This window comes from Girardinichthys multiradiatus, chromosome 6 (genome assembly GCF_021462225.1).
Source record: "Girardinichthys multiradiatus isolate DD_20200921_A chromosome 6, DD_fGirMul_XY1, whole genome shotgun sequence".
Lineage (NCBI taxonomy): Eukaryota > Metazoa > Chordata > Actinopteri > Cyprinodontiformes > Goodeidae > Girardinichthys > Girardinichthys multiradiatus.
This window is the reverse complement of record NC_061799.1, coordinates 18,748,176-18,772,776: the sequence shown is the minus strand read 5'-3', so window position 1 is coordinate 18,772,776 and position 24,601 is coordinate 18,748,176. Positions and strand designations below refer to the sequence as shown.

At 40.1% G+C, this 24,601-nt stretch overlaps 1 protein-coding gene across 2 annotated transcripts; it reads right to left on the bottom strand.

The window, feature by feature from the left end:
• Window positions 1-2,132: 2,132 nt before the first annotated feature.
• Window positions 2,133-4,858, bottom strand: LOC124870319 (C2 calcium-dependent domain-containing protein 4C-like). Of its 2 annotated transcripts, none has more exons than XM_047368934.1 (3): window positions 4,688-4,858; window positions 3,280-4,037; window positions 2,133-3,184 (listed from the first exon to the last, which is right to left on the bottom strand). In XM_047368934.1, the coding sequence occupies exons 2-3, from the start codon at window positions 4,009-4,011 to the stop codon at window positions 2,633-2,635; spliced, it is 1,284 nt and encodes a 427-aa protein (XP_047224890.1). In that variant the 5' UTR covers window positions 4,012-4,037; window positions 4,688-4,858; the 3' UTR covers window positions 2,133-2,632. The 2 variants fall into 2 exon arrangements, with proteins under 2 accessions (XP_047224890.1, XP_047224889.1); XM_047368933.1 differs by having other exon boundaries at window positions 3,280-4,069; window positions 4,688-4,857.
• Window positions 4,859-24,601: the final 19,743 nt, after the last annotated feature.

The following is a 24,601-nucleotide window of genomic DNA, read 5'->3' as shown; positions in this document are numbered from 1 at the left end:
AAATTTTAATACATTATTATTATTATTATTATAAGCTTAATCTGAACTTGACGCATAGTACAAAATGAGTCTCAATAACCATCATAATATTTAAGAAAAAATATTTGTTATGGTTTTGCATTGGATAATATAATATAGTAATATATAATCGTACATTTTATGTAACTTTTTAGTATTAAATTGGAAGCACATGTTTTGTGACTACTGTGTTCTATGCTGCTAAAATAAAAGTAGAAATAAAAAGGCAGAGAATAGTAAACTTGGCATTGTTCATGACCTGACCAGAGAGGTCATCATTAAACATGGCATGGTGTAAAGGGCCTGACAAGGTCTGAGCAGCTAATCATAGGAATATTTTTATAGTTCTCTTGGACCATTGCATCTCATCAGAGAGACTGCTTTATCTGATCAAAAATGTGATATAAAAGTCAAAATGATAGAAAATAGAAAAATTTAAATGTGGAATTTTAGAGTATAGAAAATGTCAGAAAAGCAGAAACAACACAGAATAGGTAAAAGAGCAGAGCATAGCAAGTTGCCTCCTCTCTGAATCAAGATCCTGTTATAAAGCAACGTCAAAGCTCAAACTGACACTCAATCCAACGTCCAACAACTGACATATTACAACTGCGAACCCATGAAGGCATGGCTGCCCACCTAAACTGACAGGTTGGTCAAGGAGAGCATTAATTAGAGAAGAAGACATGAGGCCCATAGTTACTCTGGCGGTGCTGCAGAGATCTAAAGCTTAGAAGGAAAAAAATGTTTTTCTTTATTTATTTTTTTATTTATTCCATTCTTCCATTGTCCACACCTGCCTGTCCTTCCTGGGTCATAGGGGGGCTGGTGTCTATCCGAATGGTCATTGGGCAAGTCCTGGACAGGTCGCAAATCCATTATAGGGCAATGCAGAGACAAAGAGGACAAATAACTATGCATGCACACACACTTATATCTAAAGGCAATTTAGAGAGAGCAATTGACTTTACAGTCAGGACTTTGGGCTGTGGGAAGAAGCTGGAGGAAACATGCAAAAGGACCCCAGGCCGAAATTCAAACTTGGGAACTTCTTGCTGTTAGCCAACAGAGCTACCAACCTCTCCACCGTTCTGCCCTCATTGTTCATGTATCTATCTATATTTTGTGAACTTCTATTTGGAGATCACAAAAAAAACAAAACAATTCTGTGTCTAATTAATGACAGTAAAATCCCGCAGGTTGTCTTCAGCAGAATATTGATGTTTAGGGGGCAAAATATAGTATTTTGCATCACAAAACTGTAAACTACAGAGATGAAAATAATGACTCAATTTTTCCCCTTTTACCCTTTTGTTCTTCAGTATGTGGGAAATTAAGCTCTTTCAGAGTCACAGAAGAATATGTCCCAAAAGGGTTGCTTGTTGAGGCTTATTTCTGTACTTCAGAAGTTAATGTGAAACATCACCCTTGTGGCATAAGCCTGAAAGTGCTCTGAAAGTCAAATTTCACTTTTTTTAAATGCAAATACTTCCCCCCTTTTCCCCTGGGTTGTAATGCTTGTTTGGTTCACAAAGTCTCGGAATGTCCAATTAATCTCAAACAAGACAAATAAAATGGTTGTAATGATCATCGATATTGGGGGAGAACTTAACATGTCATGTTGCTCTTTCACCAGCAGAGGACGCATAAGGCCCATATTAGCATAATGCCATGCATTGCTCTGCACGGATTAACCTTTATGTTGTGTATGGGAACAAATAGATTTCCGATTATCAACTCAAATGCTGGGGACGTCAGTCTGTGAAGATTGATTGTCTAAGCAGGTTGTTCTGTGTGAATGCCACCCTTATCATCTGTTTAAAACTCACTGGAGGATTGCCTTTATTGGGTGTGTGGATTTAAAATTAAACAGGGAGTTTGAGCGCTCACCCAGACAATTTGCGGGCACCACAAAAGCCCCACAAAAGACACCCAGCCTTTGCACGTCTCAGAGGACGAAGCCTCTGAGACGTGAGCTTCTGAAAGCTTCCAAGAAATTGAATCTTTTGTTGGAGCAAAATAGGGTTTTGAATCATTGTTACTACCTTTTATTGGTCCTCAGAAATCACTAAATGAGAATCCCACTATGACAAAGCTGCAAAACAGAGTAAAAATCCTCTTGTCATGTTTTTTATTGGCAAGTTCTGAAACTTAACACATTGCATGTCATATTTACAATATGAGTCATTTAAATACAGTATTTAATGTACACAGAGGCATTTTAATGTGCACAGTGACATGCAAAACTTTTGCAATATTAAGATTTATTACAAAAATACAACTTCCAGTTAGACATATCAGCTGACATGAGCTACATCAGAGAGGGTCAACACCTTTTGGAAGTCAGCGCGTCAAGAAAAATACACAAACAACCATGTGCCATTCACAATGCTCACATACCAGCAAGCACTTATATTATGTCTGCATATCTTTGTTTAAATTTAACTACTCATGACCAAAGGGACTCTGTTGACACACACAACACAGTATGCAAGATGCAGCTTCCTTGTCATCAGTATGCTGCTTCTTGCCCAATATCCGGAAAGGTGGGATGAAAAGGTCGGCAGAGAGAAGACAAGACGCTTGCTTTCACCAGAGCCTTGACAAGGCCTCCCTAGAGGTTTGCGAGCAGCTCTCTGAGCAGCACCTCCCTTTCTCCTAAAAGCACGTCTCTCTTCAGACTGGTTCCTTTGTTCACAACCTTTATCTTCATGGCCAGATTCTTCACTTGCGCCTGGGGCAGGGAATCGAAAAAAAAGTCCTCATTGAACACGGGGTTCCTGCTGTTCTTGATGATGGTGCTCCTTTGTTTCTGCTGCTTGCCGGGGTTCAGGTAGAGCGACACGCAGCAGTTAATGCTTTTCAGGTCTGTCTGCCTGTTGTAGAGGGCCTCGGCGGTGAGTATGCGCACCCTCAACCGGGCGGCCTCAAGGTCATAGTGGGTGCTCAGCCTCAGGGTTCCCCCCTTGTGGAGGTTGATGGTGTGCTCGCGCTGCAAGAGATCTGAGGTTGCACACCTAGAGCTGCTGGCTTTTGCTCCGCGGAAGGCGGGAGAGGGGGGGCAGCGAGTGCGTCGCCGCTGCATCTTGGGGCTGTTGTCTGCTGAGCTGCATTCATCAGTGGAGAGAGAACTGTGGCGTGCCAGGGAGCGTCTTGCTCGAGATACCTTAGGGGGCAAAATGCAAAAGCAACAGGTAAATATACAAAGGATTAACTCCTAGCTTCAGATCATATTTGATTGAAACAAACAGAGATTATCACCTTGGCCTGGGTTTCTTGGGTAATAGATCGAAGTAGGGAAGCAGACCTGGAGAGAAGGGGGGAGTTAAATGGGGACGACTCAGCAGAAGAGCAGGTGTCACTCTCTCCTCCACTGAAGTAGCGGTAGGGATTAGGGTCAGCCGGGGCCAACAGAGTCCCCCCTTGGGAACGCCTCTGGGAATTTGGGGAGTTGAGGGGGCTGTTGGGATCACTGTGGAACAGGCTCTCCTTGCGCCTGGTGTGCGGAGACTCAACTATTGTTGAGAATCCGTAGGAGGTCTGAGCCTTGGGGACGTATGGCAGGGACATTGCAGTCTGTGACTGGGGGTCAGCATTGGTGTTGACATCCACGCCAAGCCTGTCGTTGGCCCCGGTGCCCAGCTCGTCTGCACTCTCTATCTGGATGATGTGACGGTTGGCAGACTTTTGCAGGTTGCGGGAGAAAAGGCGAGGGCTGCAGATGTTCTTGCTGCTTTGAGCTCGGGGGCTCTGGCTGCAGATGGCGTGGTCAGAGGAGGAGGGTCTCAGATTGGCACGGGGCTTGGGCTCCGGGCTGGTGGACTCCTCAGGGGGACAGCAGATGAGTTTGGGTGGGATGAAAAAATCTGGGATCCTTTCGGGAGTGAGCACATTGGCATAAACAGCAACAGGAATGGCCTCTGTTGTCTGCGGGGGCTGGGAATGTATCCCACTGCTCTTCACAGAGCTGCGGAGCTTCTCCAGCAACCACATGCCCACTCAGATGCTTTAGCTCACAGCTTGGTGATGCACAAAGAGAAAACAAGTAAAACTGAAAAAAAAAAAATCATCATAATCATAATTTTTATTTGTTTTATAAAAATATATATAGAAATAATATAAATCATATTTTTTACAAGGAATATATACATATTTTTAAAATAATGTATGGATATTATCAATAAATATGTAAATTATTCTTTAAAATAAATACATACATTTTATAAGTAAAATATAACAAATACCAAAAAATTTATGAATACTATAATCTTTTTAACTAAACAAATACACTAAAAAACACTAATATTATTTGCTTCATTGTTGCACCTTTGTGTTAAAATCTGAAAACTGACATATGAAAATGAACTGAATAAACACTGAAGCAAGCAAACTACTTTTAATATCTGCAAAGAGCACTTCAGTTAAACGTGAGAAACTTACAAGACAAAAACTAAGAATGACGAAATAACTCAAATCCATTCAGTGCTGCGCAAGTTAGTTTTGTTTGCCTGCAACTAAGATTTTATCATTTACTGCCAATAAAGGTAGCCCGAATGTTATGTACAAAATTAGGTGTTGAAAGTAAAAGATGCCTCTCTAAAGAACTTTTACTCGCCTAAAAATCAGCCCTAAGTGTCTTAGAAGTATTTTAAGAAACAAAGAAACCCACCTGTTGTTTGTAAACTCTTTTTCCCGATGATTAAAATGAAGCGCTCGTCGCAGCCTCTCTAAGATCTCCGTGCGTAAAAGGGTCTTTTCCTGCTAGTTGAAGCGCGCTCCTCAGCGCTCGCCAGCGGTTAGAGGGGTTGCCAGATCAGGCACTCTCTTTATACGACGGGGTCTGTGACTTCTGAGCCAATGAGAAGGTTGTGAAACCTTCCCATAAAATTAACCATAAAACTGTTGTCAGCGCAGGCACGCACGAAACGGGTGGGGGGGGGGATTAACTGTTGTCTCGTTTACCACAAACTGCTGCAAAATTACTTGCGTTTCTCTATATCTACCTCGTTAATTTGGACAGAAAACGTCCCCCTTGATTGGATTTGGCGTCCCTTTTTGTTAAAATGCAATTTCCTATTAGGGATCCAATAAATACAACATTATTGGACTTCCTGCTTGCAAACTGATAATTTTGTAAAGAAACAATATTTGACCTCTTACACACGATCTGCGCTTATTTTAACATTTATAATTGAATTGAAGGTTTTATACTCACGCGTTAATACGAATGTATAGAAAACGAATCACAAACATAGTGACAAAGAATGGAAGACTGTAATCACTATTATAGCATAAGATGGTTCAGTAAAGTCTTTATACCTCTTAAAGTTTTGTGGTTTCCAAATGTTTTTTATGAATAAAAATCTGAAAACTGTGGAATGTGTTCGATTTATCTCTCCGCCTCCAAGTCAAAACTTAGTAGAACCACCTTTGACTACTTCAGGCACCAAGTCCTATCTTTGTCTCTACCTGCTTTGGACATCTGAAATGTTTGCCAGTTCTTATTTTCAAACAAGCTTAAGCTCAGTCAAATTGAATGGAGAGCATCTGTTAACAGCGATTTTAATATCTTGCCAATATCTCTCAGTTGGTTTTGGGCTTAGACTTTGACTAGCCCAATGTAAGACGTGAATAAGATTTGATCAAAACCGTTTAATTGTATCTCTGGCTATATGTTTAGGATAGCTGTCTTCAGTCAGATTGGAGTGTTTGCCAAGAGTAATTTTCAAGTCTTATGACAGATTCGCAGTTGAGCTTTTACTGGGTGAATCTAACAAATGAAAATGCTTTTATCTAACCCATTCCAGTTAAGGGTCACTGTCCTGATGAAAAGTGGACTTCCAACTTTGTCTCAAGTCTCTAACAGATATATGTTAGAGACTGTTTAAGATATCTATCATATATATGTATATATATATATATATATATATATTACTGATACTGATTCACTCAGTGTAGTTATCAGTCAAAGCAGCTTTGCAACAAAGACAGAATGTCACAATATGTCTGCTAAAGTTGCTACAGTTGTTTTCAAATATTCCTGGGTGTTTTCATGAAATACCACAGTTTATCCATAAATCTTCCTGTTGCACACACGCTGCTGACTTTGATATACCGACAGAGTGTGTCCCACATGAGCCCTTAGATCTCCAGACCATGCGGTTTTCTTTATAGTGTAACAGATTCTGACAAATACAGAACTTGTAGGAAAAGTTGTTTTCTATAGTTTGGATGCAAACTCTGGAGCGGTCTCCCTGCTGATCCAAAAGCAATGCATCAAACGCCTCACAAGAAACATAGTTTCTTCTGTTTAAATGTTAGAGCTACAACAGACTGCTGCTGAACTCATTGGGTAACTCAACAGACATTTTGTCAAACCATCTTACAAATGGTAGAAAAATGTATTGTAAATTGATTTCCTTTTATTTGCATAAATACTGAAAAAAACAAAAATAATGTAAATTCTTCTCTGACCAGGGGCATCTGCAAAAAGTTTAGAAAGGCAATGGCTAGACAGTGGAATAGTTTACTATTTTGGGTAGGTCAACACAATTTAATCTAAAGGATCTTTCCTGAATATATTTTTGTGACATGAATTATAATAGTTTCCACAAATTGTATTTGTCCTTCATTACAGTAATTTTCAGAATGATGGGCAAAATAGGTAACAGCTATGACAACGAAAAAGTAACAGTAGTTGATGAATTTTCATTGTCTTTAGTGTTCAGGCAGTTTCTGTTTTGAGCAAGCCAAAAATGTATTCTACCCACAGACTGTTTTACCAGGTGTTAAACATGGAGGTGGCTCTGTCATGATAGGAGCAGCCATCTCGTAGGAGTAACTTGGACCAGTCAAGGTTCTACAAAACATTTTAAACATGGCCAAAAAATGTGAAGACAACCTACAGAACTATGATTTAATAATTTAGATCTAAAATCCTCCCATCCCAAAGGCTGATGATGAATGTTTTGCATCCTTGCTGATTGGATCACAGGACAGAGCTGAATATCTTTATTCCTGGTGTAACGACATGTTTCCATATCTGCAGTAGTTGTGCTTTGCAAAAGGGTTCATTTGGCTTAAGCTTTTTCACATTTTGTCATGTTTTACCTATAAACTTTAATGAAGGTAATTTGATTCTATACACTAGACCAACACATACAGTTGTAGTTTATCATGGTGGAAGGAAATGGATAAATTATTTTGTACATTCTTACAAATATTATGTAAAAAGTGTGCTAATTTCTTTAAAAGAACTACCTTTCACAGCAGTCACAGCTGCAAACATTTTAGGGAATGTTTAGGAGAAGGTGACTTGGACTCAAGTCATACTTATGCCAGACAAACAGAAACTTCCAACTTGACTTAGACTTGTGCTTTAAAGACTCGAGATTTGACTTGGATTCGAGTGTAATATACAATGTTTATCTCATGTAGTAAGAGTGAAAGGAAGTAATTTTGTAAGGTACAGACCACAGCTCTGACAGATGATGCACTGCATGTAGATATTGCTCTTTGGAAGATGTGTTAGATGATGAGTCTGTGATGTTCACGGACCAAAAGACAAATTAATGGCTCATTAAAAAAAAAGAAAACGGTAGATTATTTGGCCATCAATTATATTCTGATAGACAGAAAGCTTTTTAGGTTAGCTTCCTACAATTCTTAATCTGTTTATTTATATCTGAAGTTATACATTCCACTATAGGTCCATTGTTTTTGTTCATTGCTTTCCTTTGATTTACAATCTGACATTTTCTTTTATGTCAATGAGATTTTTATATTGGCTAGAGTATCAGTTTTGTTAATTGAATTCTTTGTCCTGTCAGTTTTTAAATGTTTCAACCTAACCTTTGCTTTTTGTGACACTATCGGGAACTGGACATGTGTGACAATATCCTTCTTTTATTAAGTAGTGGCTCTCTTTATGGACAGGACAAACTATCCACTACTGTGTTTACTGATATTGTGGAAATCGATGTAAAAAAAATTAGCTGGAGGACCTCAGCATTCAAATTTACAAATCTGTACTTTCACAGAAAACCTAAAAAGCGAGAAAGGTTACTTACTAAAAACTTTCATGCTTATGTGGCGCCAGGTCAAAAAAATTTGTTTTCCAGAAGGTTTATTATAAGAATGTATCCAGAAATGTCCTGGATTAAATGTACCTGATAATAATGACCTGTCCAGATGTTGCAGGTTACATTTAGACGTGTTACTGATTTTCAATTTCACATCCATGTAATACATTTACAGTGAGAAGAAAGAAGATCTATATCGTGGGCAAAGGTAAGGATCAAGGAAAAATTCCAGAAAGACTTCGTTAAAGCATAATTCATACAAACAACGATGGAGCTAAATAAGATTTTAAAATTTGTAAATGAGCAAACTGTACAAAGACTAAAACAAGACATAAAGATGTTAGAAAATGATGTAAAAATGATTTAAAATATTTAAATACAATATTGTGTGGGCAGGAAGCTGAGAGATTAAATCCTATTTATCAGTCTTATGGCCTGTGGGAAGAAAGCGTTGCACATTTTGTGTGTCTTTGCTCTAATGGAGCGATATCTCTTTCCAGATGGCAGAAGATCAAACAATCCAGGAGCTGGATGCAGTCCATGAAAAACAACTGAGATTATTAACTTTACTTTTGTTCTGTTTGGTGATATCTGATTGCAGTTTATATTGTTGATTTAGTAACTACAGATTAGACCAGTGGTGTCCAAACCTTTGCCATGAAGGCCAAAATTGTCAAGATAAAAGGACTTGGGGGCCACAAAAAAGTTATTATTTTTAAGTTTAAAAATACATTGTTTGTGCCTTTTTTATGTGATCTGCTCAATAACAAACTAAATGTGTAAAATTTGTTTGAAAGGACCAAAACAGTCTGATTTTTGTAGTAGATCCAAAACATATAAAGAGTCTGTCACGATTGTGATATTAAAAGACAGGCATTAGTTTCCTAATTTTTTGGGTTGACTGTTTTCCTTTTTGGGTGAGAAGATTTATATTTAGTCTAAGTTCAGCAATAAGAATGGGTCAGGCTTTCTTCTAAAGTGCTTGCTGTGTTAATCAATAGAGGAGGAGCACCCAAGTGTGCTTTTGAGTAAAGCTTGCTGGATTTTTGTGGTTCTACTAACTATGGCATAAGATAAATGTAGGAGATTGGTTAATAAACGAGAAATACTTTATGTTTTACCTTTTTACCTAATATTTTTTTTACTTTAAGAAGATTTTATCTGTCTGTGAAAATGTCAGCCTAAAAGAAAAAAAAAGTCTCCATCTGCATCAACCACCTGTGCTTGCAGCTCAGATTACAGCTCCCAACTTAGTAAACCTCTGTACTATGATCAAGATTTATTTTGCTTATATCTATTTTAGAACCTATAGGTGTTGGCCATTTAGCTCACTGTTTGAGCGTTCACAATGACTCTACCTGGGCAACTCTGAAACGTTAATATTACTTGCAGTCAAAATAAACATGTTGGTAAAATGTAAAGATTACTTGAAGCCTATACATGTACACTACCAGTCAAACGTTTTAGATACACTTTCTCCCTTTATAGGTCTCTTTATTTTCATGACTGTTTACTTTGTAGATTCTCACCAAAGGCAGCACAACTATGAATGTACACATGGAATTATGTAATAAACAAAAAGTGTGAAACAACTCAAAAAATGTTTATATTTTAGATTCTTCAAAATAGCTACCCTTTGCTCTGATTACTGATTTGCTCTCTTGGTATTCTCTCCATGAGCTTCATGAAGTGGTTACCTGAAATGGTTTACCCAAGAGTCTTGAAAGAACTTCCCAGAGGTGCATTGAGAGACGACCAAAGGTTAATATTTTAGACATCACAGCAAAGGGTGCTACTTCAAGGAATTCAATTTACAACAATTCAATTCAATGCCTCCTCCTTGAACCGCCACCTTAACGTGGTGGAGGGGTTTGAGTGCTCGAATGATCCTAGAGGCTATGTTGTCTGGGGCTTAAATGCCCCTGGTAGGGTCTCCCATGGCAAACAGGTTCTAGGTGACGGGTCAGACAAAGAGCGGTTCAAGAACCCCTCGTGATGACTATGAAATCGAGGCACGTGACGTCACCCGGTACTGCGGAGCCGGGGTCCCACCCTGGAGCCGGGCCTGGGGTCGGGACTCGTCAGAGAGTGCCTGGTGGCTGGGTTGCTCCTCGCGGAACCCGGCCGGGCCAAGCCCGAACGAGAGACGCGAGACCATCCCCCAGTGGGCCCACCACCTGCAGGGGGAACCGTGAGGGACTGATGCAAAGAGGATTGGGCAGCGGACGAAGGTGGAGACCTTGGCGGCCCGATCCCCGGATGCTTACCTGGCTCTACGGACGTGAAATGTCACCTCGCTGGGGGGGAAGGAGCTTGAGCTTGTGCGGGAGGTCGAGAGATATCAACTAGAAATAGTCAGGCTCGCCTCCATGCACAGCGTGGGCTCTGGAACCCATCTCCTCGAGAGGGGCTGGACTCGCTTCTACTCTGGAGTGGCCCACGGAGAGAGGCAGCGGGCTGGGGTGGGTTTGCTTATCGCCCCCCATCTCAGCCGTTTACTGTTGAGGTTTACCCCAGTGGATGAGAGGGTCGCATCCCTGCGCCTTCGGGTTGGGGAGAGGTCTCTGACTATCATTTCAGCCTACAGGCCGAGTGGTAGTGCGGAGTACCTGGCCTTCTTGGCGTCCCTGTCAGGGGTGCTGGATAATGCCCCTCCCGGGGATTCCATTATTCTGCTGGGGGACTTCAACGCCCACGTGGGAAACGACAGTGACACCTGGAGAGGGGTGATCGGGAGGAATGGCCTCCCCGATCTGAATCCGAGCGGGGTTTTGTTATTGGACTTCTGTGCTAGTCACGGATTGTCCATAATGAACACCATGTTCAAACATAAGGGTGTCCATCAGTGCACTTGGCACCAGGACACCCTAGGCAGGAGGTCAATGATCAACTTTGTTGTCGTATCATCAGACCTTCGGCTGTTTTGGACACTCGGGTGAAGAGAGGGGCTGAGCTGTCCACTGATCACCACCTGGTGGTGAGTTGGATCCGCTGGGGGAGGAGAAAGCCGGACAGACTTGGCAGGCCCAAGCGCATAGTGAGGGTCTGCTGGGAACGTCTGGCGGACCCCTTGGCCAGGGATGAATTCAACTCTCACCTCCGGGAGAGTTTTGACCAGATTCCGAGGGATGTTGGAGACATAGAGTCCGAGTGGACCATGTTCTCCGCATCTATTGTCGATGCTTCCGTCCGTGGTTGCGGCGGTAAAGTCTGCGGTGCCTGTCGCGGCGGCAATCCCCGAACCCGGTGGTGGACACCGGCAGTAAGGGACGCTGTCAAGCTGAAGAAGGAGTCCTATCGACTGTGGTTGGCTTGTGGGACTCCTAAGGCGGCTGATGGGTAGCATGGGGCCAAGCGTGCCGTGGCCCGGGCGGTGGCAGAGGCAAAAACTCGGACCAGGGAGGAGTTCGGTGAGGCCATGGGGAAGGACTACCGGTTGGCCCTGAAGCGATTCTGGCAAACCGTCCGGCGCCTCAGGAGGGGGAAGCAGTGCTTCGCCAACACTGTTTACAGTGGGGGTGGGGAGCTGCTGACCTCGACTGGGGACATTATCGGGCGGTGGAAGGAGTACTTCGAGGATCTCCTCAATCTTGCCATCATGCATTCCCTGGTGGAAACAGAGGCTGGGGACTTGGGGTTGGACTCTTTCATCACCCAGGCTGAAGTCATCGAGGTGGATAAAAAGCTCAGCGTTGGCAGGGCTTCGGGGTTAGATGAGATCCGCCCTGAGTACCTCAAGTCTTTGGATGTTGTGGGGCTGTCATGGTTGACACGCCTCTTCAACATTGCGTGGCGGACGGGAACAGTGCCTCTGGATTGGCAGACTGGGGTGGTGGTCCCCCTACATAAGAAGGGTGACCGGAGGGTGTGTTCCAACTACAGGGGGATCACACTCCTCAGCCTCCCTGGTAAGGCCTACGCCAGGGTATTGGAGAGCCGATAGTCGAACCCCGGCTTCAGGAGGAGCAGTGTGGTTTTTGTCCCGGCCGTGGAACACTCGACCAGCTCTATACCCTCTACAGGGTACTCGAGGGTTCATGGGAGTTTGCCCAACCGGTCCACATGTGTTTTGTGGACCTGGAGAAAGCATTCGACTGTGTCCCTCGTGATGCCCTGTGGGGGGTGTTCCAGGAGTATGGAATCGGGGGCCCTTTACTAGGGGCCATCCGTTCTCTGTACAAGTGGAGCAGGAGTTTGGTTCGCATTGCCGGCACTAAGTCGGACCTGTTCCCGGTGCATGTTGGACTCCGGCAGGGCTGCCCTTTGTCACCGGTCCTGTTCATAACTTTTATGGACAGGATTTCTAGGCACAGCCAAGGGCCGGATGGAGTCTGGTTTGGTGACCAGAGGATTTCGTCTCTTCTGTTTGCAGATGATGTGGTCCTGCTGGCCCCCTCTAGCCAAGACCTACAGCATGCACTGGGGTGGTTCGCAGCCGAGTGTGAAGCGGCAGGGATGAAAATCAGCTCCTCCAAGTCCGAGGCCATGGTTCTCGACCGGAAAAGGGTGGCTTGTCCTCTTCAGGTTGGAGGGGAGTTCCTGCCTCAAGTGGAGGAGTTTAAGTATCTCGGGGTCTTGTTCACGAGTGAGGGAAGAATGGAGCGGGAGATCGACAGACGGATCGGTGCGGCTGCCACAGTAATGGGGGCGCTGTGCCGGTCCGTTGTGGTGAAGAGAGAGCTGAGCCGAAAAGTGAAGCTCTCGATTTACCGGTCGGTCTACGTTCCTACCCTCACCTATGGCCATGAACTTTGGGTCATGACCAAAAAAACGAGATCCCGGATATAAGCGGCTGAAATGAGATTCCTCCGTAGGGTGGCCGGGCACTCCCTTAGAGATAGGGTGAGGAGCTCGGCCATCCGGGAGGGGCTTGGAGTAGAGCCGCTGCTCCTCCACATTGAGAGGAGCCAGTTGAGGTGGCTCGGGCATCTATACCGGATGCCTCCTGGACGCCTCCCGAGGAAGGCGTCCAGGAGGTGTCCCACCCTGGAGGGACCATGTCTCTCGGCTGGCCTGGGAACGCCTTGGGCTCCCCCCGGAGGAGCTGGAGGAGGTGTCTGGGGAGAGGGACATCTGGGCGTCTCTGCTGAATCTGCTGCCCCTGCGACCCGGTCCCAGATAAAGCGGAAGACGACGAGTACGAGTATGAGTACGAGTACAATTCAATTCAGTTCGATTCAGTTTTATTTATGTAGCACCAATTCACCACACATGTTATCTCAAGGCTCTTTACAAAGTCAATTCAATCGAATCATATAGATTTCAAGTTAGGTACAGTCGGATTCAGTTTATTATTCAGATTGATAAAAAAGGTTTTGTATCTCTAAAACCCAGCAGATTGCGTCGAGTCAGTGACTTGTAGCAGTCACTCCTCCTGGATGAACATGTAGCAACAGTGGACAGTCACTGGTGTTGACTTTGCAGCAATCCCTCATACTGAGCAGGCATGTAGCGACAGTGGAGAGGAAAACTCCCCTTTAACAGGAAGAAATTTCCAGCAGAACAAGGCTCAGTGTGAGCGGCCACCTGCCACGACTGACTGGGGGTTTGAGAGAACAGAGCACTAATCCAGTAGTACTTTCTATAGGAAAGAAAAGTGAAACATTTATGGTTATAGCTCCTTTAGATGCTTCATCTAGGAGAGAAAGACTGCTAAGCAGATGAACTATGAGCCAGAGGAAAATAATTTATACATTAGGAATCTAAAATATAAAACATATTTCAAGTTCTTTTACAATTTTTTGTTTGCTACATAATTCCATGTGTTCATTCACTGTTTTGAGGCCTTCAATGAGAAACTACAGTATATACAATGTAATGAGTCATAAACATAAAGAAAACCATTAAATGAGAAAGGCGTTTTAAAACCTTTGGTACAGGTTACTTTCGGTAATGTATATTAGAACATTAAGGTTTCTCATTTAGAAGAGAGTGATAATGGAGAAAGAGTGGACCGAACCAAAGAAGCATTTTTGTCCACTAGTAAGGTAAGTGTTTTTGACAAATACAGGATCTTCTAAAATTCTTAGTTATAGGAACTCCATTTAAGTTCCTCATTCTGCTAAGCAGAGAGCAGATATTTCTTTATTTTACTATGTATTATTTCCTTTAATTAGTCTCATTCTTTGCCCGTATCACTCTTATTTGCAAATATACATTTATTCTTCTGTATGCAATTACAAAACTACCCCAACACATGATGGAATGCTTCCTTCTCAAATTGTGAAAAACATGCTCCACAGTTCATGCTCTAAATGTATGGACATGTGTGCATGTTGGATGGCGTGACTGTCAGCTTTAATTGGACCCAAATAATGAGGCTGTGCACACTTATCTGATTCTTTCGGACCTCTTCAACACAGCCGCATGGATGGAACACACTATTTTCTTGCTCCAATTAGGTCCCTGCTGTAGGCAATCTTCAGCAGCACTAACTAGCCACATTGACACACCTCTTCTCACACATCACAGTGGCTCACAGTCGCCTGATCCATAATATCACCAGTTGTAATGTCGATAAAAAGAAAGATACCAAGACAAGTCCAGCTGGTTTGAATGTATTGTCTTCAACACGGATGGAAAGACAAGAAACCTTTATGTTTAGGTTATTTAGTGCAAATCTTTCACTGTTATCAAAATCACAGTTGTGTTAAAATGCGATGATTATGTGCAACATTTATAATCACATGGTAAAGTTATTGCTCTAAGAGCTGAGCCAGAAGCATTAATCAGTTTTTCTGCACTGTTATTATTATTATTATTATTATTATTATTAGTGGTAGTAGTAGTAGTAGTAGTAGTAGTAGTAGTATTTTTTTTATATTTTTAACATTTCACTCAGTCGTTTATTGTCACATAATGTAATCTGCATTATATAATATCTGTTGTTACCTATGAAGGTTTAACGACAGAATTTATCTAAGTTAGAGTAGCTGTTTAAATGGAGGGTAAAATGACAATAAATAATAATAGAAACAGTGGGATTACATCTATACTTGCAAAATTTGCATATACATTTTTAAGGCAGTAACAGTAATTCCACAAAAATAGATATAGGACTACCACAAAAGAGATTTGTGCAAAACATGATGTGTCACTAATGAAAAATAATGCAAACAACTGCTGTAAACTGAATGAAGAATAATGTAACTGTCTTAATTTCTGTCTGTGAAGCTTTATGCATACTATTCAAGTATTAATTATTTCTAGTGGATTTTTTTTCAAGTGGCGTTTAATAAAGTTAAGAAATATAACTGCTGGCCTTTACTAAATGATATTCAAAGAAATTACAGCATGCAGCCCCAACACAATTAACTGTTTTTTATGAACTCAGAAGATAATGCCAGGGGTTTTAATTAGCTTTAATTTCAGGTTGCTGTGTATAACCCTTAAGTTTCTTATTGTGAATGTTTGCAGGATGTTGTGACTCAGCTCATGTGCCACCCTGAAACTCCAACACAGCATAGATAGATAATAGGGTTAATATTACAATTTTTTCTTTAATGAGTAAATGCATATGGTCAACTGCAATGATGACAGTACAAGAAATGTGATGAGCTGGTAACAAGATAAACGGACAAACCAAACGATTCGGAAGACCTCAGACATTCAGCTCAAAGTGAGCTTGCTTAGATTTAGCCGCCAGGCAACTTGTTGCATCTGGATACAACGGACAACTCCTGGCATTTCCGTCTGCATAGCCAACTTATTGCTATAACAAATGATGAACTGTGCTAAATACTTCTGGACCAGCATTCTTACATGTTAATAAATGGTCCTTCGTAAAGCAAACACGGATTAAAATGTGGAATTATCAGCTATGGAAAATAATCTACAGATCCCAGGAACAATGCCAGTTTCAGTTTGGGTGGAAACACCTGCCAATGCCACAAGTTAAACATTTGATTGAAATTTCAGCAGACAAAGATAAAAGCTTTCAGCAACAGATAGTTGCATATTCGAACATGTTTGTAGGTATGTGATTCTCAAAATAGACTTAAAAACCAAGACTTTCACCTGGACTGAAAAATGGTTACTTAAAAAAACCCAAAAACGATTGGTTAAAAAAAAACTTTGCCTACCCCTTTACTCCAATTTATACTCTGTTACTGTAGGCTGCGAACACAATCAATCCTACAGCAACACTGCAAAGAATAAGGTGGATAGTGAAGAAATACAAAACAGAACTACGTTGAAAACTGGGTGATCTTGAGTGGTTGATATATCCATGTTTTACTCACACTGCCTTTTGCTGCTGTCAATTGTTTACATCAGAAGCTGCGTTTGATGGACAGTCAAAAAACACAGTGTTTTTAATAATACGGTCACCAAATTCAGAAATTAAACCTTGTACGCAGTCTTCAAATGTCTGAAAAAGTTTGGAGTTTGATTTGTTATTTTTCCAAGTATGGAAAAAGAAAACTAAGTATGGAAACATCTTTAATTTTGCAGATCTTACTCCTTATTAATGAGGAGCTGCACTTACAAAGATAGGTAGTGCTAAATGGTAGGAGCTCAAGGACAAGCTACTCCATTCTGCATCATACCAGAGTTTGCTCAATTAGCATAAGTGAAAAAACTTTGCATGCCTTCCTCTATGGCCTAAAACAATGGGTTTCACATCACATTACAGGTTCTTAATGCCATTGCAAGGACTTTGTGTAAAGACAGATTTTGCATTTGGCCTTATTAGCCAAGACAAAGGTCTGTGAGCCACTTTTTAGTCTGGACCCACCAGTTAAGAAAGACTTATCTAGAAGACAAAAATCTGAAGAAGAAATGGCTTGATACATTGGTTTTTGAGTATGTGGCATCCTTTACTTTTTATTTACCACAGGACTGAATAAGTCTAAGCGCTATGGAATTTGAGCCAGGGCTGATCCAACTTGGCCCAGATGGATGCCATAAAAAAACTTGGGAAATAGACCTTTGGCGAATCAAAAGCCAGCTTAACCGTTTGTGGAGCATATACAGAAACCCAATTAAGGAAAAAATTTTTACTCAACTTTCCAGAATATTTTTTTTAAATAGCCAAAATAATATGAAAATTTAGGGTCTGCAAACATATTGAACCTGGAAATGGAAAGTACGTAGTCTCCAAACAAAAATCTAATTCAAAGGAAAAAAAAAAAAGTTGAAATATTTTCCTGATTTGGTCAATTCAAAATGAACCTTTTTTTTTCTTGTAAAACTAAAATATTTATAGGAAATTCATAACAAACATGATCCATATCAGCAAATTTATACTGTGAGACAATTTTGTTTGCAAACTTTGAAACATCTGCTGGCTGTCATTGTTGCAGTAATGCAATAAAACAGTAACTGCTTTATGGCGGCTGAGCGTCTATGTTCTTTATCCAATGATGTTGCTTTCAAAAGGTATACAAATACAACACACTATTATTAAGGACAGAGAGGATCTAATAACTGAGAATACCTTGGAAAAATCCTTTATGCATTTATACAGCAAACTATATATGAGCTAGGTATGTAATTAATAATTACAATGTTCTATTGAACAATCTTTAGCAGGTTTATTGGTGAAACATCTGCAACAGCTTATTTATTGGCTTTTATAACCTATCACCTGTTGAACATCAGAAAAAAATGAATTGTCCAGATAGACTGAGCTCTGGGTTTTTATTCATTCTTTTTAGCATTAATGTGCCTATACTACTTATCTTTTGAGATCACTGGCTAGTGTCAGAAAACCAAAGAGAAAAAAAGAGAAGAAACACTATATTCTATTTTATGTTATAGTGGAACAAAGTCTATTTAAAAGCAGGACACAGGGCACAGCAGCATAAATCAAGAGTCCACCTACGCTTTTCACCAGCATTGCCTTCATTATGTTGTATTCACCACTGGATGTTATTTGGCTGTCATTATTATTGGCCTGATAAGCAACAATTGGCCTCACATCACAAAGAAAATAACAGAGATTTTCTTTTGTGGGTGGGTGTGTGTGTGTGTGTGTGTGTGCCAGAGAGAAAGAACATATTGATTTCAGTTTTCATTACTTACATAGACAGTGATGGAAGTTGAAATCTCCTCAAAGAAACAGTTCTGAAAACTTAAAGTAAATGTCAAATGAAATATCAAAAGATTATCTGCCTCCACATTTCTGTGTGCCTGTAAGGATTTTTGGAGGATGTCCATTTATTTACTTTAGCAATGGAGTCACGTAATCCATAACCAGTTGGCTCAACCTGGGTCAAAGAGACCACATTGACTCATTTCATGCAAAATGCAAAAAAGGGAAAAACACACATTGTAATATCATGTAGAATGAAGTAACCTATTTAATCCGCTCATTGGATGAGAGGTACAACACTTTAGAAATGTAGTAATGACATACACTGTGACTTCACATGTGTTTTACATGCCATTTCATCTGAACAGACTGCTTTTAACCATCTACCAACATATAGAACTGAATTAAAAACAAATGTTTAAATTTGTAAATGTTGTAAAGGCCCTTAATAAAATCAGGCATGATAATGTTGAAGAATCTAACTCTGGAAGATGGTCCCATAATCTTTACGTCCATCATAAAAACATTGCATATTATAAGTATATGATATTTATTCCAACCACTAAGATACAATTAAATACATTTTGTTTTCTTTGGCATATTTTCAGATTTAACTGATTATCTGTTCATTTGTTGGGTTAATGGCTGAATTAAGGTTAGTATTGTCAGATTGGGAAAATTACATTGACCTTTTAAAAGAAATTCTGATTACAAGAGGATTATTGGGACCATGTAATAAATATATCACTGCACAAGCTAAACTAATCAGAATTGTGTTTAAAATACACCAATTGTAAACTTTTACTTGATATATGAAATAGTTTTTTTTTTAACAAAGAGAGCACAAAATATAATAGCCCATAACAAAGACAACAGCTGTCAGTGTGAGTCATGGGCATGCTGAGATGAGAGGATGGTAGTGAGTTGAGTCATGGGGATACATGAGGATCAATTTGAATACAATAATCTTATTGTTGCACTGTAATTTTTCTTGCAGTTATTCCACCACAATACGCCATGCCATCATTTGAAGAACTTATATAAAATATTTACATATTACATCTACGAAATCTTTAAAAAAGCAGTAATGTAATATCACAATATGCTGTATATGTGGAAAATCTCACTTGTAACCCACAGCCAATACTACTCCTAGAGTAAAGGAATAAACACTGCTGGAAAACAACGTGGGCTTTCGCAAGGCTGATTCCAATTCTATGCTGGTATCTACGTTATGCCTCAGAAAGAACAAGTCAACCTATGATTTAGGGTATGAAGCATGCTGGATAATTTTTTGTTTAAATTTAATTAAGTAACCTCAAAAATCAAGAGCAAAGTAAGGCAGACAATAGGGAATTTCCCATCAAGATTTAACCAATGTTTCTGTGATGCTGCAGTGGGAGCAGTCCCTCGCGAACAACTCCATGAAGTGTGTGAATGACGCAGCTCTTGCTTGGAAATCCCTATATCATCCATTGCTTTGTAATAGTTATGACACTGTTTGGTGATTTCCCATCTGTTTAGGCTCTCCTTCATTGACTGTTTGCTTGAGATGGTTGGTTCCCTAATCATCTGGTAAATGATTTGAATCTTTGTGCAAAATTAGGATTCATAAGTATGAAGTCTTCAATAAGCTTGGTCATATGAGTCCTAATACTGGCTGCTGCTTAGATGATTTGATTAAATCGGTTAGCTGTTTGGACTCTCCAGAAAAGCAATGGATTCAATGGAAACACTGCAAACTCTTCAGTTCAGTTTGATTGTTTAGCTGACTCGAGTAAGCTGGCTTAATGGAAACACTGCAAACTCAGTTAATAGGATTAATTCGTTTTGCTGAATCAAGTTTCTTGAAACACGGAAGATTTACAGGAATCACTGCTCACTCAGATGATTTGGTTGAATCAGTACACTGGCCCAAGTTAGCAAACACTAATCAAATGCTGACAGGCAGCCCCGTCCTTGCACAGCAGTCCCTCCTGGCTGCAGGCCAAGTAGGAAACACCCCCCTCCCCCACCCACCGATGTGTAGGCTTTCAAGTGGAACATATATAGAGAGTCAATAACAACTGAGCTGTTTAAAAAATGCCTGCTTATCCGATTTATTTATTTTAAAAAAAACAGTCAGTGCTAACTCCATCCATCCATTTTCTATACCTGTTTTGTCCTTACAGGGTTGCAGGTTTAGCTGGTGCCTATCCCTAGCAGTCTACAGGTGACAGGCACCCTGGACAGGTTGCCAGTCCATCACATAGCAACACACAGGACAAACAACCATGCACACCTGAGGGCAATGTAGAGAGACCAACAAACCTAACAGTCATGTTTTTGAGAGGAAGCCAGAGGACCCGAGAAGAACCCACACGTGCATGGGGAGAACATGCAAACTTCATGCAGAAAGACCCATGGTGGGGGAGTCGGACCGAGGACCTTCTTGCTGCAAGGCAACAGTGCTACCAACAGCGCCACCATGCAGCCCCCAGTGGTGACTCAGTCAACCTAAAAAATCATCACTGGTAGGAACGTCAAATCAGTTTGGACAACTCACATAATGTCTTCAGTATTTTTCATGTCAAATGATCACACCTGCACCCTGCTGCAGTCCTCCCCTTGTGCCTGTCTTCTGCCTTACTCAGTGGAGTGGCAAAGGAAGAGTGTAAAACAGCACGGAAAAAATGAAAAACAAAAATGCAGCTCACAACTGTGGCATGCTTCCCATAATTGTTTTTTATGGAGTCTATCGCTATATTTGGATTGTTTGTAAATATCACAACATTAAATCATATTTAAGAAAATTAACTTAACTTTTATGGTTGATGGTTAGTTTTGCAGAGAGGCTGGGAACACTAAAAACAGGCATCAGGAACTTAGTGCTGTCAGCTAATTTGATGAGACAATTGAAAAATGCTTTGATCGGGATCTCAAGCTGAAACCTGTATTTGGATCAGGACATCCTTAGTTTGTCACAAGCTCCAATCTACTGGGCCCAAATGCAAATGAAGGAACAGATGAGTACATAGTCGGTTCTAGGAATGAGCTCCTACAAGGGTAAACAAGAGTTCACACAGTATGCATCGGTTGAGTATTGCTGCCGACAGGTGTTTGCAGGTTGACAGGTAGACTAATATGAAGCTCAACTGGCTGGCAGAATCTGAGGGGCAGGAGATAACATGGTGAGACAAGGTTTCAAAGACATAAGGAACAAAATCTTTCTTTAGTAAGGATTTGGCTCAGGTGTGATTTCACAGGTGAATACGACAATCTGTTGGAAACCAGAGAAAAAAAGCTGGTGATACCCCTCTGTGACAAATCTGATAAAGAACAGACGTCAGGTAGATTCCAAGAGATCTAGAGGCCATGGTAGCAGAAGCAAAGATGAGAGAGACAAAGGACACACACACACAAACACACACACACACACACACACACCCACACACACACACACACACACACACACACACAGAGTGATATGGGAAAAAGCAGGAGAGGGAAACAAAAAGGGAAGACAAACCTGTCTGCCACACCTAATCATTACCCGCTGGTTTTCTGTGTGTGTTTTGCATACGATAACCATTATCATTCATGGATCAAAGGCAGAAAATTTCTAGCAAAACACATGGTGTGCAATCCTTAATTCTACAGGGCTACACATATTTACAGAAGCCCCAAAACAACACAGAGGTTGCATAAAATCTGATGAAAAATTGCAGACTGTGTGAAACTATCCAAAGGTTAGAAAAAAATATTTTCTTTTAATTAGTCTCTAAATGCATGATTGTAACGCATTCAAGACTCTTAAATGCAGCTGGATAGAAATATGTATAGAACGTTGAGTCAGTTAATAGAGTATAAAGATCTGCATGGTGATGTCTGCATGCTGCAAAGCTTTGAGAGTAAGGAAACGATCTGAAATAACTACAGTCTGTTTTGGGCCACATAACAAGTCATAGATGCTGTTAAGGGAAAATCATAGAGAACAGGTTCATTCTGAGAGAGATGAAGCAGAGAGATGACTCTCTTTTTTCAGTTTGTCATAAGATAAAAGATTGACACTGAAAACTGAGTTACCTTGCTAAGCCACTAATCTGTGCTTCGCATCGCAGCCCCAGTATGTTAAACAAACACCAAGCAAAGAAAGCGAAAAACAGACAGGGTGGATTGGGGTACTTAGTGTCATTCTTTAGTGATAGTGATATATTTGTTGTAGGATTAGCTCATCTACAGTACAACAGACCACCAGCCATGTGTGTCCATGGAACAAGTAAACATGGCAAACAGAAGAAAAAGGGAGACAGATGGAGAGGGGGTGAAAACAGTACAAGAAGAAGCATGTAAAAAGTGAAGAGTGGACCAAGACCATCTGTAAAACAGTTGGGAGAAACAGTCTAGAAAAGACAGAACATGAGCAACAACAAACACCAAAGTACATAAGTCATTCAGCTTTATTTAGTCTAGTTTAAAAACCAAGACAAATATAATGAAACATAAATATGTCTAAGCAGCAATAAAGACAAAGGAAATATTGCTTAAAATCATTAAAATTCCCTCAAGCTCATATGTTTACAAGCTTTTTTTGTCAAAATTAATTTTTATTTAGATAATTAAAAAAAGGTAATATCAAAAATAACTGGACTAAATACAAAAAGTAATTTCAAATGTGGATTTCATGTATTAATGAAAAAGCTGTCCACCCCAACATGTGAAAACATAATTCCCTCATGTTAAATCGTGAATTAACTGTGATTAATCACATTATTTGTTTGTTCCAGCTCGGGTGTAGAATCAAGAAATTACTTAAATAGAAGCTGTCGGACAACACGAATTAAGCAAAAAGATTGCACACACCATTCCTCTATCTAAAAAAAATCCCAAATTCTTTTTACATATAACTATGGCTGCACCACATTTAGACCTGAAAATCCAATATTGTCACTTGGTAAAAAAAATAAACAAACAAAAAAACAGAAATAGGGGATAAAAAAAATCTCTTCTGATTATTTTTATCATACTGGCTTTGAATTCTGGTCTGGGGTCGGAGGTTGCATGTTCTCAAAGTGCATAGGTGGGTTCTCTCTGGGTACTCCGGTTCCTCCCACAAAAACATGACTTTTGGATCAATTGGTCACTCTAAACTGCCCTTAGGTATGAGTGCATGGTTGTATAGCTCTGTGCTGCCCTGTGATGGACGTGCGACTTGTCCTGGGTGTACCCTGGACCCTGCAAGGACAAGTGGGTCTAGACAATGGATTGATGGAAAGATTATTTTTATCTCAATAAGTCTGTCAAACACACACAGTACTCTGTGAAAATACAAAAAATTGTTTTTAGCTTGTTCTGTTAACAGTAGTTAGACTGATTACTGAGCACAATTGCTGCTAGTCTTAAATTTGGTAGGGTACAGTGTTCTGTGGAGCTGTTGGTGGTGGCGCTATTCTCATATCTAGGTTTTTGAGTTCAGCGGTAAGTAGAAGGCATGCCAGATAAGCAACCAACTGCACTTGTTCCTGGTTCTCTGTTATCTGCTTCCGGTTAATCCGGGAAGTTTTCAACTTTCTCTATTGTATTTTTTGATGGAGCAAGGATCAATGAGTTGGAACAATTCGTCTATTGGATTTTTTTTTCTTTGTAAATCTACATCACCGTTTTTTGGGGGTTTTTTTTACTTCATGGAATTTCAGCGGAGAACCAAAAGGGGCAGTTTATCCAAGCAAAAAAAGGTAGTAAGTAAATCAAATTTTGAAATTCACCAGTATACCTACAGTTTGACTAATCAATATATTTCTAGCATGTTTGAAAATGACTACACTAAAAAGCTGTTATTTTGTAACAACTTGCTTTGTACAAACAGCATTTAGTTAAACTGTACTAAAGCACAACTTCCAATATGCGTAATGTACTTTTATGTGTAAAGGCGAGGCAACATTGAGAACGCTTTAATTTAATACTCCATTATTATATTAAAAATCTACTTTGTTTGTCCTCTAAATACATTCAGACAGTATTTAGTGCACCCTTAACATGTCAGAAATATACCAGTAACACATTTTAATCAAAATACTGTACGTTTAGTGTGTTGTTAAAATAAAAAGTCATAATACCACTTTTTTTAAAAATACACAAAAAAATATTTTACAAAACATCTAATCAAAATACATCTATATGATTGTATCTATTTTTCACTTCATGTACATTTTGAGGTAATTATTAATATTTTGATGTATTAATCATATTTATACACATAAGTGTAGCTCTATACTTGTTCTGTATCTCCATATATTGTATTTTTTCTCGGTACGCTGCCAAAATATTACTGAAACTTTAAATACATTTGAAATAATTTGGATTATTTTTTTATTGTGATAAATGCTGCCAGTTGCTCTGGTACCACAGTTTGAGAATCACGGCTTTAGTCTGAAGCAGAACTTGGCATTTTACAAATTGTTCGTTAATGTACAGTAACATACAGTAAAGA